The sequence below is a fragment of the Cydia amplana genome, chromosome 1 (genome assembly GCF_948474715.1).
Source record: "Cydia amplana chromosome 1, ilCydAmpl1.1, whole genome shotgun sequence".
NCBI lineage: Eukaryota > Metazoa > Arthropoda > Insecta > Lepidoptera > Tortricidae > Cydia > Cydia amplana.
This window is the reverse complement of record NC_086069.1, coordinates 25,197,753-25,216,649: the sequence shown is the minus strand read 5'-3', so window position 1 is coordinate 25,216,649 and position 18,897 is coordinate 25,197,753. Positions and strand designations below refer to the sequence as shown.

The 18,897-nt window shown below is 39.9% G+C and overlaps 2 protein-coding genes across 29 annotated transcripts in view; one reads left to right on the top strand and one right to left on the bottom strand.

The window, feature by feature from the left end:
* The window catches only part of LOC134651085 (cell adhesion molecule Dscam2), a 105,438-nt gene extending 94,630 nt beyond the window's left edge, over positions 1 to 10,808 (top strand). For 15 of the 28 annotated variants that reach the window (XM_063506092.1, XM_063506100.1, XM_063506084.1 and 12 more), the window contains 7 exons: positions 1,004 to 1,099; positions 2,934 to 3,109; positions 3,505 to 3,618; positions 4,591 to 4,729; positions 5,308 to 5,457; positions 8,839 to 8,899; positions 10,610 to 10,807. In XM_063506092.1, coding sequence (XP_063362162.1) covers positions 1,004 to 1,099; positions 2,934 to 3,109; positions 3,505 to 3,618; positions 4,591 to 4,729; positions 5,308 to 5,457; positions 8,839 to 8,899; positions 10,610 to 10,688 — 815 coding nt within the window. In that variant the 3' untranslated portion in view covers positions 10,689 to 10,807. Of the gene's footprint in view, positions 1 to 1,003; positions 1,100 to 2,933; positions 3,110 to 3,504; positions 3,619 to 4,590; positions 4,730 to 5,307; positions 5,458 to 8,838; positions 8,900 to 10,609 lie in introns of all 28 variants that reach the window. The other 13 variants (XM_063506242.1, XM_063506216.1, XM_063506284.1 and 10 more) reach the window with 4 other exon arrangements.
* A 1,529-nt stretch (positions 10,809 to 12,337) lies between these two features.
* On the bottom strand, positions 12,338 to 18,077 carry LOC134651907 (ATP synthase subunit delta, mitochondrial). Its single transcript, XM_063507015.1, has 6 exons — positions 17,966 to 18,077; positions 17,640 to 17,772; positions 17,349 to 17,439; positions 16,566 to 16,660; positions 14,377 to 14,481; positions 12,338 to 12,566 (listed from the first exon to the last, which is right to left on the bottom strand). Exons 2-6 carry the CDS (start codon positions 17,769 to 17,771, stop codon positions 12,501 to 12,503), a joined length of 489 nt encoding a protein of 162 aa, XP_063363085.1. The 5' UTR covers position 17,772; positions 17,966 to 18,077; the 3' UTR covers positions 12,338 to 12,500.
* Positions 18,078 to 18,897: the final 820 nt, after the last annotated feature.

Below are 18,897 nucleotides of genomic sequence, written 5' to 3'. Positions count from 1 at the left end.
TAGACGCGGAAGTAGCAATGGTTTCTGGTTCTGCTTCGCCGCTTACGTATTGCGTCTGATCCTAAATCGAGAAAATACGAGATCGTGATAGTAAAACGATCAAAATGGTAGACCACTAAATATCTCACATATATTGTTGGGTAAAATTTCAATAAAACCACCGGGTGGCTCGTTTCTGAGTCTTGAAAGACAGATTAGTTCATGATCACCCGGGAGTAGGGTTTGCACGACGGGTCTGAAATGTATGGGAAGATCCGCGGATCCGGATTCAGATCCGGATAATTTCATACGTTTCGGATTCGGATTACAAACCCTACCCGGGAGATCTCGGGAGGCGTATGATGGACGCGGATTTCGATGAAAATAATGATAGGATATAGAAGCATTCATCTTTCATTCAACGACCAATATCAAACGGGGGCATTACCTTAAGCATGTAGTTATCACATCGATTACCACGTCCACCTTAGCAGCTTGCAGCTGATTTCAATGGAGCCATTAATTTGCTCGCCTAAAAATTGCGACATCTAAATCATAATCACTTAAAGTTAGAAAGGCATAAGTCCCACAGTAACCCATACAAACACTTTTTGAGCAACCGAGTAGTGAGGGCTTGGAACAAACTTCCTGAAGATGTGGTCTCAGCACAAAATGTGAACCAATTTAAAAATCAACTAGACAAGCACACCTATACATCTACTTGTCAATGACAACTGTCAATGATTACTGGATACAGGCAATATCAGTTGTCACAACTGCCTGCCTGCTTATAGAATAATAATAATAATAATAGGTTAGGTTTTTTTATAATGTGTTTATATGTATTTTTTATTGTTTTGTAAGTGTTTTTATATTTTACTATTATATTCATATTGTAAAAAACCCTAACTTAGAGAAGATAAATAAATAAAGGAATAATAATAATAATTTGTTGGATCGCATCGTAAGCGTCGAAGCTCAGATCCCTGCGTAGTCGTGGTTCCTAACCGGTAGTGTGGCACAGTGAACGCGCACTCGACGTGGGACCCCCGCCGGCACCACTACGAGCGCGTGCGCCGCGCGCACCAGCGCCGCGGCTCCGGCGACACCATCTCCACAGGTGACTGCCAGGGTCATCGCCCGACTGACGAACTAGACATGGGTAACTCAGGAGTGATAGATAAAAAAGATATATATCTTTCTCGTTTCATGAATCACTCTTCTTGTCTTTACGAATCCGAATGTATCAGTATGTCCGTACCTCTCACTCCCTCGGCAACGATTTACTAAAGCGAAAGCGATAAGCGATGTCTCGGTCGCGCGACTCGCACGTCGACCGAAGTAACTTGAACGAGCGACAGCGGTCGTTCGGGCGGATTCGGAGTTTCGGACGCGTCATTCGATTCGCTATTCCGCGGGAACGAGAAGTCTGTCTCTCTCTCATTCATAAGATGACGCAAAGTCAGCAAGTGCCGATACAGTTGTGAGCGGGGCAACTGATACGCACGGATATAAAGATATAAAAGAGTGATACATATCCCAGTGATAAAAAGATATATATCAATCTTTTCCCTCTACTGACACATTTCGCCCATGTCTATGACGAACACAAACTGACATTCTAATCCGCTTTACCAGAGGGCTACAGAACGCACGCACCGAGCGTGCACGATTGACGCTAACGCCAACCCCCATACATTTGTTTTAAGCGATGTATGGAGGTCGGCTTCGTGCGTGGACGCTCGGAGCGTGCGTTTTGTTTGACCGAGGAGTACACGATCTTCCTCGAATCGCACACCTCTCTAGCAGGTCATCAGACGTGTTTTTAATGGTATTTTCGATTGTTGTGTTAATCTTTACAAAACGAGTGAACATATCAACAAGTCGTTGAAGTACTTTATCGAAAAGACGTCCAAAGTCATTCAAAAATAGTACCTACTTATAAGACATGTGTATACACTTACACTAGGTATATGAATGCATTTTGTAACAAATGAACGGCGATCATACTGGTTTCAAAAGTAGTTACTAATGTCCAATTACATCTTCAATATTAAATTTAATATAGGTATACGTCATTCTTTAGGTCATTAATGTTATCTACACCCTACTTATATCATTGTGAAATTTTATAACGGACACTTTAACTCACACAAAACCACTTGTAACTTAAGAAACTTAGATGAAGTTGGACATTACGACAGTGAATTGTAATGAGGTTCTAACAGAGTGGAGTATCGACTAACATGCCTGAACCGTGAGTATGTGTATGTGTTTTATATGACACAGTCTGCCTGGAAATAATACAAGAATAAAATCTAAAGAACAGGTCCAATTTCAATAATAGAAAAGAAGACGAACTCTTTGAAAATCTAGTTAATTCTGGACAGACTGATTTAAAATATTAATTCATAGTTAATTGCAACCTAGTTTTGCTTTTTCTCTAACCCAGTTATTTTTTAGTTGCTCCTCTTTTTCTGTATGATAGAATTAGGTAGCATGCGTTTGATCTAGATTTATTTAATAAAATCGGTAACAGGTTTTTAATTTTCTTCTAATTACCTATTTTTCAAATCTGTGTTTTCAGCATATTCAATTATTTTTCAATACAATATTACGCGATGGAATACCATGTGCATAAAACGAAATCGCATCTAATGTAACTAAAATGCATTTGAATAATACCCTATTATTAAAAAAAGAATAATAACCACAAACGCACGATCAAAACCTAACATAGTTTCACTAAAAACAGCAAACACATTCGCGCAACAAACTTTAAACGCGTTTTATCTGAATCTATCCATTAACTACCTACATTTCTTCAAAGAAATAATAACCGAATGATTATCATTCGATTTAGCCCACAAACAAGTCAGAATCAACAGAAAGCCGATTAAACCAAGTTTCTGCGAGAATTTCCACTAAGGCCTACTTACAACATCCTTTTCCAGGCATGGAGGACGAGATCTGCCCGTACGCCACGTTCCACCTGCTGGGCTTCCGCGAGGAGATGGACCCGAGCAAGGCGCTGGCGTTCCCGCACGCGCACGCGCACGCGCACGCCGGCACGCTCGCGCACCCGCACCCGCACCACCCCGCGCACTCCCGCGCCGGCAGTCAGAGCATGGTGAGTGTGTTCATGTGTTCCCGGTACACGCCTTTACGGTTCTGTATCCATGCTGCCAATTTGAGTAGGTAATGCTGGACAATAGGCCAAAAAACCGCAAACTTTGACAACCCCGGGCTGTCTTATACTGGCGTAACGTACTGCGTAAGTGCAGAATAATTACGAATTTTTAACAAAATAAGTGGACCCAATCAAAAGTAGGTAATCCTGGCATTATGTTATAAAGATGTTGATCTGTGAAATTACTGGAATGCTAAATAAGGAGTTATGTACGCAGTTGTTTAACTTGACTCAAAGTAACAATTGGTGCCGTGACCAGGATTCCGATATTATACAATAAAAATGTGAGTAGAAATAATGTAATGCGAATAACCTTTCTATAATCTTCGTTTCAGCCTCGCGCCAACAGCCGCTACGCCCGCAAGAACTCCCAGGGAGGACAGAGCGCCATCTACTCCACCGCCCCCGAGTACGACGACCCGGCCACCTGCGCTGAAGAGGACCAATACGTGAGTGATCGACATACAAACTAATTATTCAGTTAATTTGGAGAAGCACGGAGGTTCGTACAGTCGCCATCAAGTATACCGGAGCGGCCAAGGTATTCACAATAAAGCTTCTATTATCAAGACGTTAAAGTGCATTTTCAGATGTTTTTGAGCAATTCGACCGCTCCGATGGCGACTGTTATAATGTGTCATCATCATCATCTTCCTCGCGTTATCCCGGCATTTCGTCACGTGTCATGGGAGCCTGGGGTCCGCTTGGCAACTAATCCCAAGAATTGGCGTAGACACTAGTTTTAATGAGTACTAGTTTCAGTGAGTGAGTATGAGGGGACTGTTATAATGAGTATCTTTAAAAAAATGTCATTTAATATTTACAATTACCGATGAAGGAAAACATCATCAGAAAGACGGACTGATCTCAAGGCTTAGCTTTCTTTCTAAGTTCAAAAACCAGATGGCAGTTTCTTTTGTAAACACAATATTACCCACATTAAATATTCGCAAAGGCGCACGACTGTTGATATGCGCTCAGATGAGGAAGTAGAAACGGACAATACAGAACCTCAAAATTTATGTTTATGCACGGACGGAACACAAGCTCTCTGCTTAAACACTACTGCAATATAACACTTTAAACTCTCGCGCTTTGTACACATATTTAATTACACAACCCGTGGACAATAAACATTAAACTTTGATGGGTAGCTGCAATTCTTTGTCTACCCCGAACATTTTTATTAACTAATTTCGGGTAGTTTAGTGGTGTTTTATTAATATCTCCGTTGACATTTGTTGAGATGTCAGTCTTTCCGTGACCACAGCTGGTGCAACTCAGCTGAAACGTCGGAATTAAAGGTAAAAACAATGAAATTATATCGCGTTAGACCCGTTTGTGTAATTAAATATGTTAAACACTACTGGCCTAACATTAGAATTGGATTCTTACCTGTATACGAATACGGTTTATTTCAGCGCGCCCGCTACTCCCGACCGATGTACGCCTGCGGCCCCGAGTACGACGAGCCCGCGTGCTGCCAGCCCGAGGACGAGCAGTACACCGGCGCCTACGGCACGCCCTACTCCGACCACTACGGCTCCCGGCCCAGCATCGGTGAGTAACCTCACTCAGATATAAGGTCTGCCATCTTGTGGCCTGAATTGGAAACAAACTTTACATTTACGCCTCGCGTCAAAAATTTGACGGTTTCTGTGCTGCCCCCTACAGATAATCACGCTCCCTATCATCAGCCAAAAGACAAGTATGGCGGACACTAATCTAATGGTTTCTCTCTTTTTGTCACTTCTAAGGCTAATACTCTGATAAGGTCATATCTGATATTTGATTCTGAATAAATTCAGGGCTAATTACTGATTAGCTAATTAGGTAAAAGGAATCTGTAAATTCCGATTATACTGACCATAAACATCGGATCTTAATTTTTTTTAAATATGAATTTATTTGATTTTATCTGCGGTCACCCTTTATAAGGGCTGACCACACTAGATACTTTAAAGTCTATGACAAAAACGCAACACGTAGACCTACGTGACGTCATTGCGTATACAGTACGTCATATTCCTGTCTAAACGAATCTTTAGTTGGCTATTTCGATTGGTCTTATTATCCCATGGCACCGAAGATTCCAACTGAATTTTAAGAAAGTCGTTAACTCAACCACTCTGTATCAGGAACCCGCAAGTGCGGCGGGTCGCCCGAGCCGCCCCCGCCCCCTCCCCGCAACCCCGCCGCCGACAACAACTGCTCCTCCTCCTTCAACGAGAGCAAGGACTCCAACGAGATCTCCGAGGCCGAGTGCGACCAGCCCCGCAACTATCCCGGTACGTACTGACTGCTTGCAAACCTTACTTCGAGGAGATAAGGTCTACTTTTGTTCACATTATTAAATTAATACGAAAACATAAGGCTCGTTGAACAGTCAGTCAAAAGAGTGTTGGGATTCAACTTCTAAGGCCTTCCTGTCCTATCCCACAGCATTGATATATAATGAAAGTTGCTTTAAATAATGTACATATGGCCCTATCCTTTTTGACCCACATTTGAGCCTTTGGGAGACGACAGGTTAAGGGCCGCTGTCGCCGCGGACGGTGGGATAAATAGTCTGGCCTAGGGCTGCCATCTGTCCGGGTTTTCTCATATTTCTCCTAGCCGCCTAAGTCCTGATGTCCTTTAAAAAGGACAAATTTAAATTGTATTTTGAACTTTATTGGAATAAAAGATTCCGAATTTAAAACTGCAAAAATTACTCAGGGATTTAGGAGGCTAGTTTGGGTCCGTGTAGGGTTATAGAAGCGTCAAATAAAAATGAAGACACCTCTTGTTTCCTTGCAAACTGTTTTATTTTTGGGACAAAAATAATGAAGTTTTGGTCGTAGGCGGCAAGTTAGGTAATGGCAGCACTAACTAACGCTAAACGATATGAAATTGATGACACCTTGATATGTCACGACACATTGATGATGGTTATAAATGGGATGTATTGTTGATCTAAAAAGGGAGGAAGTTATCACTTGATGACTTGACGATAAGAAGTCAGTACAGTCAGCAGCAGAAGTTGCTAAGCGGGCGAGGTGTTCAAAATGACCTTGACGCGCTCTTATTCCTTTAATAATACAGTCAAAATCATTTTGAACACCTCGCCCGCTTAGCAACTATTGCTACTGACTGTACGATAGGTATTAGCTTCCTGATTGACACAAAAGCGGAGAGCGCTTTGCTTAATCACAAAAGTAATACTGCTTCGACTTCGCATCGCCCTTTTTAAAAGCAGGGAGAACACAACTTGAGAATAAAAGATCTTTGACTTTGTGTCAAATGAAATTTGTTAAGAAAAGCATGTGAATGCAACATGCTTATTGAAACCAAATAAAGGATATGTATCCGCAAAGCACTGCTTCTGCCAGGGACACATCAAATTCAACACATCCACCATATTTGTCATACTTCACGCATATAAGTAGTATATTCCGCTAAAGCTTAAAGAAAAATATTCTATATTTTCGTTACTTAAATTTGCTACATAAATAAGTATGACAAATAGTTTCATTCCATTCCATCATATAATCAATCAAAGAGTTGAAAGATTGGCAGGGTAAACAAAACTGTGATTTCATAACTCCGATATCCTGACGTTTGCGCACGACACGCACACATTCACAACTCGAGTGCTGAGCGGTGATTGGCAACTCGACAAGTAGTGAGTGAGTACGTGTGCGTGCAAAAGCAGCTTGTTATGAAGTGACAAGTTTGACTTAAGAGTCACACGAACCTAAGCACCGCAGAGCACCGCCATGCAATCGAAGTTATACGCTCTCATTTTAACACATTCAGTGCCGAAAACCCGACTATCGGGTATTTTATGATTTCGTTCCCAGGCCGGACGACCGGATAGTCGGATTTTTTTGTGGCCTGGCACGGATGTCTTGTTTGGCTGGGTGGCAATGAATGTGTTAAAACGTCGACATTCTAAAAATAGGTATCGTGAATTTTGATATGAGCATTCATGTAACATATATCTATGTCTGGTACAGTGGTACTAGGTTTCGTTGCAAGGAATTTTAATACACAGGAATTAAACCGAGTAGACATTTTGTGTGTAAAATTCTACTAGCACTAATTTCTTTGTAAAATAATTCTTAACAACGAAACCTATAAGTACTTATGTTACGTAAATGTTCATATCAAGTTTTCACGTTATTTATGCGCTTTAAAATGAGAGCCTATCTCCGTTTGTATGGGAACTGGGCTTTTGGCGGCGGGTTGGTATGGCTCTTGACGACCCTACCCCTGTCTATCTTTAAACCAAGTAATATATATTAATCCTGAAATTGGTCCATGCGTCCTGGGTGTCACCTGTACAGAAGACGGTAAAACTTTGGCTCAACTAGATTATCTTTATGTTTTAATAAATTGTGACTGACAGCATGCAAAATTTGTCTCAGTAATAACAATTGGATACGTCTATTTTAAGCTTCCCAATAGCGCAATTGGCTTACTAGATTTAATTTTCAAAATTTGTCTTGTCTTTCTATCTTCTGACTGTTTTGTGATACTGAACAATCATTCAAAAACATAATATTGGGTAAATACATGGTACCTACCTAATGAAATAAAGAAAATAAGTAGGTAAATATTAGAGTAGTAGTTGTCCAGTATCGTATAATAGTCCAATGGGAATTTCTACATTCTTCAACTGAATTTTCACAAATCTATTTTATGTGTATAGATGTGGTTGTGATAACTTATTTTTTAAATTGTTGTAGTTTATAGTCCGTGTTTCAGAGGGCAGACTCGGGTATCATTCATCCAAAACCCTAGTTTTCATTTGACATTATTTAAAACCTTCGAATTGAACATAATCCTTAACACAAACAGAATAAAGTCCACAAAAACACATCATCCAATAACAGAAAGATGCGTGTAATGACTTTATTGTTGTTGTAATCAAATGCACAAAAACTATATCTCAAATATATTGGTAAATCGAAGCGTAAAAAAGCTTACTATGTCTTACATGACGAAATACAAATAGCTTCCCAAGACCCACGGTCTTATCATAGCAGGTACCTACTTGCATATTGATACTTAGATGTAGTTTGTATAAATACATTTCAATCAACAGAGATGCATTTCTTTTGCTTAGTTCGATTTCAGAACGGAAGAAATTTCATACTTATACCACGACGGTTGCAAACAAGCGTGCAGCCCGCCTGCTTTTAAGCGGCCATCGCAGCCTATTGGCACTTGCAACAGTTGCAATTCTAGTGGAGTTACTCGCTCGTTGCACACCTTTAAAAGTTACTTGTACCAGGATTCACTGAGTTACTCCCTAAACTATTCATTTAACCTCCTAAGGCCCATGGTCCTATCTATAGTACCTATTCAGTTCGATGTAATTTAAACCATGTTCAATTGGAACAGTCGCTTTTGTTTTGTTTCGTTCAATTTTCAAACAACGCAAAATCAACTCTCTTTCCTACAATTTAGGTTCAAATTTCAGTGGCAATTTTGGATGTTTCGTTTGTATGGCGGGGCCTTAGGAGGCTAAATTGCCTACTTGTATGTTGGGCCTTAGGAGATTAGATGGGTACTTTATTCTAACCAAAAGTAGACTTGCAAAATAAATGTTTGGATGAATATTGGCCGAGTCAGCCGTAGGTAGGAGGTAGCGTAGAGCGCGTCGTGACTTGTGTCTGTTGCAGTGAGGGCCCACACTGCCAAGGACGGCATGCACACCGAGGAAATGAGGAAACTCATTGACAGGTCAGTACTAGGCCAACACACACACACACACACACACACACATTCTGACTGTCACAGAAATGTTACACAGACCAACGATTGTCCAAGCCTATACAATGTTTAAAAAGCTCCAGCTCATTTAAAACACACGCAAAGCAAACGCGTAAAACGCGTCGTGTTATCAAAATATTACTGTATTACATCTTCGTTGTAAAGTAAATTATAGAAGTGATAGTATTTGAACATACCTACAGTCGGCAGCAGAAGTTGCTAAGCGGGCGAGATGTTCAAAATTACCAAGACACGCTCTTATATTCTCTTAGCAATAAAGTCGTGTTAAGATAATTTTGAACACCTGGCCCGCTTAGCAACTTCTGCTGCTGACTGTACAACCCCGTTACGAAGTAGCTCGGGTATGATTTATTTCGCTTTGCCTGTTATTATTATTAGGTAATTATAAACATTTATTCCAATCGTAGATAAGATTTGCCTATCTAATGTTAAAGTGAAGGCATACTATTTTACAGGTAAGTAATTAAAATTTCTCCCATTTATACTTTGATAAGTACCTACCAGTACCAGGATTTTTATTTAACCATACCTATATAGGTAGGTACATCATTTTGGTATTACCAACAAATTAAGCTGAAAAAAACTTCCGTGAAGTTTTTCTTACTACATTCTGGACAAGCCAATGAAAAATTGAAATTAACCTGAACTCTAAACCTCTAGATTTGTTTACACCAACGTGTTAGTGTTGCACACAATCGCACATATTCTCAATGTTTAATTGTTCACCACATATCACCATATCACAATGTTCCATGTGTATTCAAATATTTAATAATTAAATAACACATGTACTGAACAATGAGCAGTTAATTAAACTAAGATTTAAAGTTTTAAATCTGACACTAACAACATAGCCGGTTCCTTGTGTGTGCGCCTGCATACATAGCGTAGCGTACTAGTATGCATTACTAAGCATGTGTTATGTTCTGCATCCGTCTACAGGAAACAGTAAGTCAAGTATGTGAACGATGTCTATGTGAACTAATTTGCCTGTTTATGTTCTAACATTATGTCGCTAACACTTCCAAACTTGTGCACTCAACTTATTTTGCAGATTGGTAAGGCCTTCTCATAACCTTGTTTTGATAATCCGTTGCCGCGAGGCATGTGTGATAATCATTTTAGCATTTATCCCTTGAAATCGGATGACCCTGCATAGTTACAGATAACTAGTTGCCCTGCTATCAAAAATTAAACCCTTGTCGTTTTAATTTTTAAACATTTCATATTAGCCTGCTACTCGCATTTTATTAATTACCTAATAGTTATCGCCAGTTAATTAATAACCATAAAATGTCTTCATCGTTTGAGACTGTCATACGACACGCTTAACTATAACCAATCGGTTTATTAACCAGTGATTGCTGATTTGTCACTTATATGCTCCATAAGCTTACAATAACTTATAATAAATATAAACGCCATAGATATGAAACCTAACCAACAGCTGTCGTTTCAGTACATTTTCTTACCGGTTAGGTTTATAAAATGTTCATTTTTTTAAATGTGATAATGAGAATATTGTAACCAAATTATGGAACTCACTTATCCCAAATCACTCGTTGAGACGAGTTTCAAATGTCTCGTACGGTCATCACTCATCGAGCTTGCAAAACTTCGACAGAGAATTGTTTTTGTAATGTGTTTGTACATTTTCAGACCAGAAGCAACCACCCCAGTCCCCCAGCAAGCAGTCCACGGGCGGGGACTCACAGCCTACGATACTGTGGCAGTGTAACCTGTAGACCCGCACCGACCCGGCGCCCGAGGCACGCTCCACCGCCACCGCCCAAGCTCCACCCCCGCCGTCTCGCTGAACTAAAACTTTACCTTCTACTTTCAATTGCTCATTCCTTTTCAGTTCTAAGCACTCGAACTGCAGTTCAGCGATACGGCTGTGCCAAATTCTCAACGAGCGTGTCGCGTTTTATTTGCAGTCAAATTTATCCCAACTTAGTTGGCCGGATTTAGTAATTATTTCGCCTTAGTTAAGTGCACGTCGGTGCCATAATGACGGCTGGTGCGGTGCCGCCGGGCCCCCTAGGACCCGCGCCGCGTCTAGTTACCATATGAAGCAGAAAATCATGGTTGTGCTAGTTATTTCAAATTGATATATTCGCTTGATAGTACGGCGGCGCGTTTGTATTGAAATTGAACCTGTCCAATAGCGACGTAAAATCTTAGCGACCTCCCTCCCGGCGCACCGGCCGTGCCGCTCGCGGACGAGACTCCACGCGATCTCACACTCTCGACCGAGCGAGTGGCCCTAGTACCTAGTACCAGTACTTCCACACGTACGGGTACTAAGAGTTAGTCAACCTTATTTTAGTCTTATTTGTTCAGCTTAATTTAAAGAAAGCTTCGTCGTTTGCCGGTCCGGGGTGTTTACTCGAAAGTTTGGATTTAAATTAAGCTCAACACGTAATAATGTGATATTTTGTATTTTTATCCCATTTTTATGTTTAGCGCGAGGTTGTTTTGCCCTCGCGGTTAGGTGTAGGGCTCCCCCCATGCTTCCTTTAATGTTATGGATTTCGTGATGCTTTTTTACCATTTACGTTATTGTATTGCCAACATTTACTTTGTAAATTGTATGATGTTTTTTTTATCGTTTTTAAATTGCATTTAAGCATACACTACGTAGGTTAAGTCTAGATTTAAGCTTCTTTATTACTAATTAATCAACTTTTAAACGACTCGTGTAATCCGTAGCTAGTTAGTGACGTATGTGTTACGCAATATTATTAATGAAGTAAATGAACTAATCGACTCTAGGTACTAACCGACACTATTGTAATCCTCAACTAAACCGTAATACAGGAACGAAGACGAAATGAATTTAAAGTATTAACTGTCAAGTTACACACTACCGACGCGGAATTTGAATGCTTCTAATGTTACTCTAGATAAGGTGCATTTTTACTAATCATAGTCGTAATTTAATCCTTCTATAGTTATTGGAGATAGCGTAAGACACGTCGTGTCGTGTGTAGGTGTTTCCTTATGTGTTGTGCGTCGCGTAGCTCTGTTCTGTAGGTAGGTCCCGCGGCTTCCTCGCAACCAATTCTTCTATTAACCTTCCATATTAGCGAATTCGGTAACGAAGCTTAGTTAAAAATTGTGAACAAATTAAAAATTATAAAATTATTCAAAATTATATGGTAGCTTAATCCAAAATTATAATGTCGAATCGATAAACGATAAAATAAATACGTAGCGGTAATAAATGGCTATTCTATCGAGGTTTTTGATAAGTTTGAAGTTCGCTCACTGTTTTGTGTTCGCGGCCGCCATTGCTGTTTATTTTCAATTGTGCGAAACCGACGCTGTAGCAGCTAACAGTTTGTACCAAAGTGTTTGATTTGTGTTGAATAAACTACTCAAACGTCAACTATATATCGCTGTTTTATTTCGACCAACAAATAATTTACAAAAGTGACATGCAATAAATAAGAACTGTTGACATGTTCTACAGAGGTGTTTTTTTTTAATTATTATACATACAGATGGTTCAGTTTATATAGAGTTAGACTAACGCTAGAGGCCTACTTTACGCGGACGCAGCCTTCACGATTTCCTCGGCGACTTCCACGGCGATCGCCGCCTCAGCCTTGGCCTGGAATAAATAAAGTAAAATAAGAACACGTTAAACATTTAAATAACTGGTCGCCTCTTCAGAGTCGAAACGAACAACGTTTTGTAGCTCGAATCACACGAGCTAGTACGAATGGAATGAATGAGCGAATGAAAATATCTGTGTGTATCACATTAGGCAATAAATTGGTGGCTTGACTATACCAAGACAGGTGTCACTCATACAATGAAAGTATTGTTCACTCCATTCGTGCCAGCTTTCGTGAATCGGCTCGGGAGCGCTTCGTCCACAATCCTATTTGGTCACCTTTTTAAATCGTCTTCAATGCCATGTCGACAGCATACAATTCCTAAATCGTTACCTTCCTAATGTAGAAGACATTACTATTATGACTATAATCCCGGATCGTCCACATTCCTATTTTGACTACACTGCCAGCTCATCAACATTATTTAACCACACATTGACTGCCTTCTATAAATAAGAATCATCAGCACTTTTCACTTACTTTTTACATTGCTTTTCCAACTGAAAAGTTTTATTGGCCCACAGACAAGACATCCTCTAGACTGAGCATAGTAGCGCTACCCCCTCTGCCACAAATATACGGTAGTTTTACTCCATCTTCGAGTCAAAGTGTCTTTGTGTGACGTCCGTGTCTTTGAACGGACCAATCACGGCACGGGACTCGCTCACCTCGTCCCCCGCACTCCAGTATTTTTGGCAGCATCGGTTTCATGAAATAATTGCTCTAAACTCCGCCTAGAACTTAACTAGGAATCCCTAGTCTATGTATTGGCCTGTCATTTTGACCTCCACCAATCCGCACTGTGGACCATTATATGAATAAAGTGACGATATAGGAATGTTGACGAATCAGAATAGTGGACCATATGACTATAATGACAAGCAGGTGACGAAATAGGATTGTGGACGAGGCGGTCCTGAGCCCGTGAATCGACCTGTAGCTTCTATGGGGTGAACATACAGCTTTTTCAATATTGGCTTAAGCCAATTTGGCACCGACAATCCCTAACGATGGCACCCTAATCCCTTTAACGGGTTTAGGTAAGTGTTAAAAATTACATACAATTTAACCCTATCTCTAACAAATCAATATCTTGGTGGGTATATGTGACGTCCCACGGATAAAGGTACCTTATGGCCGTTGGCGCTTACGCTATTATTAACGCCGCTCCGCCGCCGCGCGCTATTATTATTGCGGCGCTATGCGACATAAGCGCCAAGTGCCATAAGGTACCTTTTGCCGTGGAACGTCACATATAATCATCTCTACATTACAGACAATTAAGGTCGTGACCAGGGCCGGATCTAGGGTAGAGCGAGTGGAGCGGCCGCTCTAGGCGCCGGATGGCAAGAGGGGCGCCAAAATGGCAAAGAGGGCGCCAAAATAGCAAATGAGAAAAGAGAAGTTTTAAAAGGCGCGAGTGTGGCGTGGGGGGGGGGTGTGTAAACAACGCCAAAACCCGATTTCGCTCTACCCTGATCAAGGGCTCGGGCCGGCACTGGTCGTGACTATATTAAATAAAGATATTAAGATAAAAGATAGTTTATTCAAGTAGGCATAATTACAATGCGCTTATGAACGTCAAATAAAGCTAGGTAGACCGGCTCCAACCCTACACCTCTGCCCCGAGAAGATTTAAATCCCCCCTCAATTGGAGGAGGGTATCCCATTATGGGACCGGCAACAAACTCGGCGGGACACATCTTTTCAAAAATAATTACATCTTATTAATTATATTGGTGGAGTTTGAACTATTTGAACCCCAATGTCAAAACGATCGGCCTATGACTAGTTTCTGGTTACCTTGTCTCCGCTGGCGGAGCTGAGCTCGGACTGCGCCTTGCTGAGCGCCTCCTGCGCCGCGCCGCGGTCCAGGTTCTCCAGCGGGTGCGCCTCCTCGGCCAGCACCTGCCCACATACACGCACCAATCAAATAACAACCAATTTTAAAACACTTTCTTAATTTGATTCTCGTCTCAGTACACAGTACAGGCACAGAATAAATAATAGTACTAGGTACAGAAGACTCACTCTCTAACAAAACGCGTCTGTTACGATCAGCACATATATGGCCGCTAGGTGGCGACAGCGCCACGCGCGGCTTATAGCTAGCCACCAAAATTGGTGTGGAACGGATGTACTTTTAGCTACCTGCAGGGTTGGGCAGTATTTCAATTACATGTATTTGAAATACGTATTTGAAATACAAATTAGTATTTTGTATTTGTATTTCAAATACTACCTCAAAAGTATTTTGTATTTGGTATTTCAAATACTGCACTCACATGTATTTAGTATTTTGTATTTCAAATACTTCAAGCTTCAAAATACATTTCTATAAATACATTTTATTAAATTCTATAATCCTAAAATGTCTAATCTCTCGCACAAGCTGTGAGCCGACCGCGAACCTCCGATCCAGCCGAGATACAATTTTCATTGGCTGGATACTGGATCTATATTAGGTCAACTTCTGAGTGGAACTTTTCGTTTAAATCTAGGGGATAGGGTCATTGCAGTAGTTTCCGTCTATGCACTAGTTTTCGACGACTTGATGGATTATCAAATATATATTTCATTTTTAATTTACTACTTTTTGCGAAATCTTCATCTTCCTCGTGTTGTCCCGACATTTTGCCACGGCTCATGGGAGCCTGGGGTCCGCTTGGAAACTAATCCCAGTAATTGGCGTTGGCACTAGTTTTTACGATAGCGACTGCCATCTGACCTTCCAACCCAGAGGGTAAACTAGGGCCGTAATTGGAATTAGTCCGGTTTCCTCACGATGTTTTTCTTCACCGAAAAGCGACTGGTAAATATCAAATGATATTTCGTACATAGTTCCGAAAAACTCATTGGTTCGAGCCGGGGTTCGAACTCGCGACCTCCGGATTGCAAGTCGCACGCTCTTACCGCTAGGCCACCAGCGCTTCCTTTTTGCGAAATATCATTGTTATATGTAGACAGATATATTGCTTAGACGCCTTAGACATAAGGATTGAAATCAGTCCAAATTTGTGTAGGAATGTAGGTATATATTCAAATTTCGTCAAGTGGACGTAAACTAGAGCTGGACGAAAACTAGCGCAATGACCCTATAAGTTTATATGAAAGGATATTCGTTAACGTTAAAACTAAATGCTAAACAAAAAAATAAATAAAGGTATATTTTGTAATTGAAATACATTATTTTAAACACTGTAATTTGTATTTTGTATTTGAAATACCCGTCACCAAAGTAGTTTGTATTTTGTATTTCAAATACCTTTAAAAATGTATTTTGTAATTTGTATTTCAAATACGTGGAAGCCAGTATTTTGCCCAACCCTGGCTACCTGTAGCAAAGCGACGAAATCGCGGAGTGAGCCGCGCCTGGTACAGGGAACAATGTTCCCAATGCCAACAAGTCCATCTCTAAACATTTAAGTGGACCGATTTATAAAGACAAGTTACTATAATACAAGCACGTACGTCCTATAATAATGGTTACAGGAAATAACTAACTCCACAAAACAATATGTCATCATTTTATTACACATTCATAAGCAGCTCACCTTCATCAAATTTTGCTTTCCGAGAGGAAAGGCACAAACTACTATGAAAAGTACCCAAATCAGTATATTCAGTGCCGAAAACCCGACTATAGGGTATTTTATGATTCTGTTCCCAGGCCAGACGACCCGATAGTCGGGATTGTGGTACTACACCTTTATATGAAGAAATTATTACGGCCTGGCGCGGATATCTTGTTTGGCTAGGTGACAATGAATGTGTTAAAGAATTGACCCTAACCCAGTGACAGTGAGACCCTGTAAGATCCCTTTCAAACAAAAAAAAAAACAAAGTGGCTTTGTCATTTTTGACAAATCGGGATTGGATTTAGAGAACCTCTTGTAAAATTTGAAGTAATAAAAAGAGGCTTTTAGAAACAAATGCCTGCTTTAATTATAGGTATTTATAAAACAACTCGCTCTTAGATTTGTTTGAGGTACCTGAACGGAGGAGTCGTCATTGACGGTGACGGTGCCAGATGACACGAAGATCTTGTTCTGTTTGCCGTCACTCTCAACCACTGTTCGGAGGACAGCTGACGACAAAAAATACCAATGAAACTAATATTACAGATGTGTAGATTTAGGAAACATTGGTTGGTACAACTTTAGTTGTTAATACCGGCGCGAGCCAACTCGATGCGCCCGGTATCCATTGCGCACAGCTGCCGCGCGAGCCAATGTTCGATGATTTGCCGCGCGATATGGAGACGGGGCTTAACCCGTGGAGCGCCCCAGAATTACCGTAGTATGGAACTCCTATACTAGTTACTAGCACACATGTCTTATTAGGGCGCTCCACGGGTTAATATTAACATTCTTTTAACATTGTTGGTAACCCAATATACAAGATAAGAATATGAATTAATACTGAAACAAAAATATGTAATGTCTTTAACTTAATAGTGACCCAAGTTAATACAATTTAAAAAGAGTTTTAAAATTCTGTAATGCTCTTTGTGATGAGCACAAAGTGAATATAAACTAATAAAAATTAAGTTTTCGAAACCTATAATTAATATGTTATGATTATGATTTTTTAATTCATAACATTCATAATACATATAAATAGGCCCTGCTCGTTGCTGATGGCACCCTAGGTTAGGTTTTTTATGTGTTTAATATGTATTTTGTATAGTTTAGTATTTTTATATTATACTTTTATATTATAAATAAACTAACCCAAGATGTTAAATGGATAAAAGACATATAAATATGACATACCCAGTGTGGGGACGTGCTTAGCCAAGATACCGAAGGATCCACTGAAGGATGGCACATCAACCTGCTTCACTGACACCTTGTTATAAAACACCTGCAAAACACATATAGTAGAGTGAACACTACAAAATGAGCAGCAGTGTATATTCAAATATATTTATTGAGAACATTAATCTTATGTTCTGTTGATAATATGATTACAATTGCTAGCCTAACTGCAGATAAGTATAGTACCTTGAAAACAAAAATTTGTAAACACGCCTAGGTAGGTTTAAAAATTAAAGCTACATGTACCTTGTTACCAGCGGCGAAGGTGAGGGCCATCTCGCCCTCTTTAACAGTTTCTTTGGGGGCCTCCGCCGCGAAGGTGCGGACTTGGACCCTCCTGACTGCGCCCCTCAACAAACCGCGGAGTGCCACAGACATGCTGCAAACACAAATAATATAATTCTAGCTACACACCGACAATATTCTTGTTGGTTATAAAATTCACCGAATACTGAATATCTAACTTGATATTATGTAATGACATTTCTGTCAAAATTGAAGGGCGATTTTTAAAGAAATTAATGTTTATCAAACAGAAATTAATAAATGGCTTGTGTAGGAGTTTAACTCACATTAAATATAGATTATTTGTCTGTTCAAGGTGATTGTAAAATGGGATGGTAGTTGGGATGGTAGTTTTTTGGTCCTTCCGCAAATCGGCACACGCACTCCCGATCCAATTGACTTTTCAGTTTTCGTTGACAGACAGAACAATGTTGCTATTTGAGGCTATGAGGTAAAGTCGTAATTTCGGGTAAAATGTAACTGTAATTTAGATGGTCAAACCAATTTGTCAGTAAATAGGAACAAAAAAAACTATACTCATCCTTTTCTTTTGGGTGCTAGTACTAGTGTAAGACAAAGATAGTATGACTCTCTCTGTCTATGTTTGAAATAAGACAGTCCATTGACACACTATATATTCGAAAATCTTAATCTCACAAAAGTGGAGTATTCAATACTTTACTGGTAGCACTGAGATACTGTTCAAGTCAATTATGCATTTTAGTAAAAGAAAACTAATTTTGTTTAAAAAATATAGCGTTTTTCAACTTAACTTAAATAGTTTTCGTCCAAAATGAGATAGTAGAATCCAAAGAGTAGTATAATATATATATAGAATCCCAAAACATTTCTGTAAAAAAATATTCCTTTAAATCGAAGGCAAGAGCGTGTATTTAGAAGCACAAATATACTTGGTCAACCAGATCTTGACAGTAGAAAAAGGCGGCAAATTTGAAAAATGTAGGCGCGAAGGGATATCATCCCATAGAAAATTTGAATTTCGCGCCATTTTTACTGACAAGATTTGGTTGACCAGCTATATATTTGTTTAATAAAAAAATGGGCATATTTAACAGTATCCTTGGAGCAAAAGTCTTAACATAAATAAAAGTAAAGGCGATTTCTATATTTTGCCCCCGACAACATACTATTGCGTAAAGTTGACTTCCGATTACACAAACTACGTCACCAGATGTCACTATAAAATTCATATAATTTT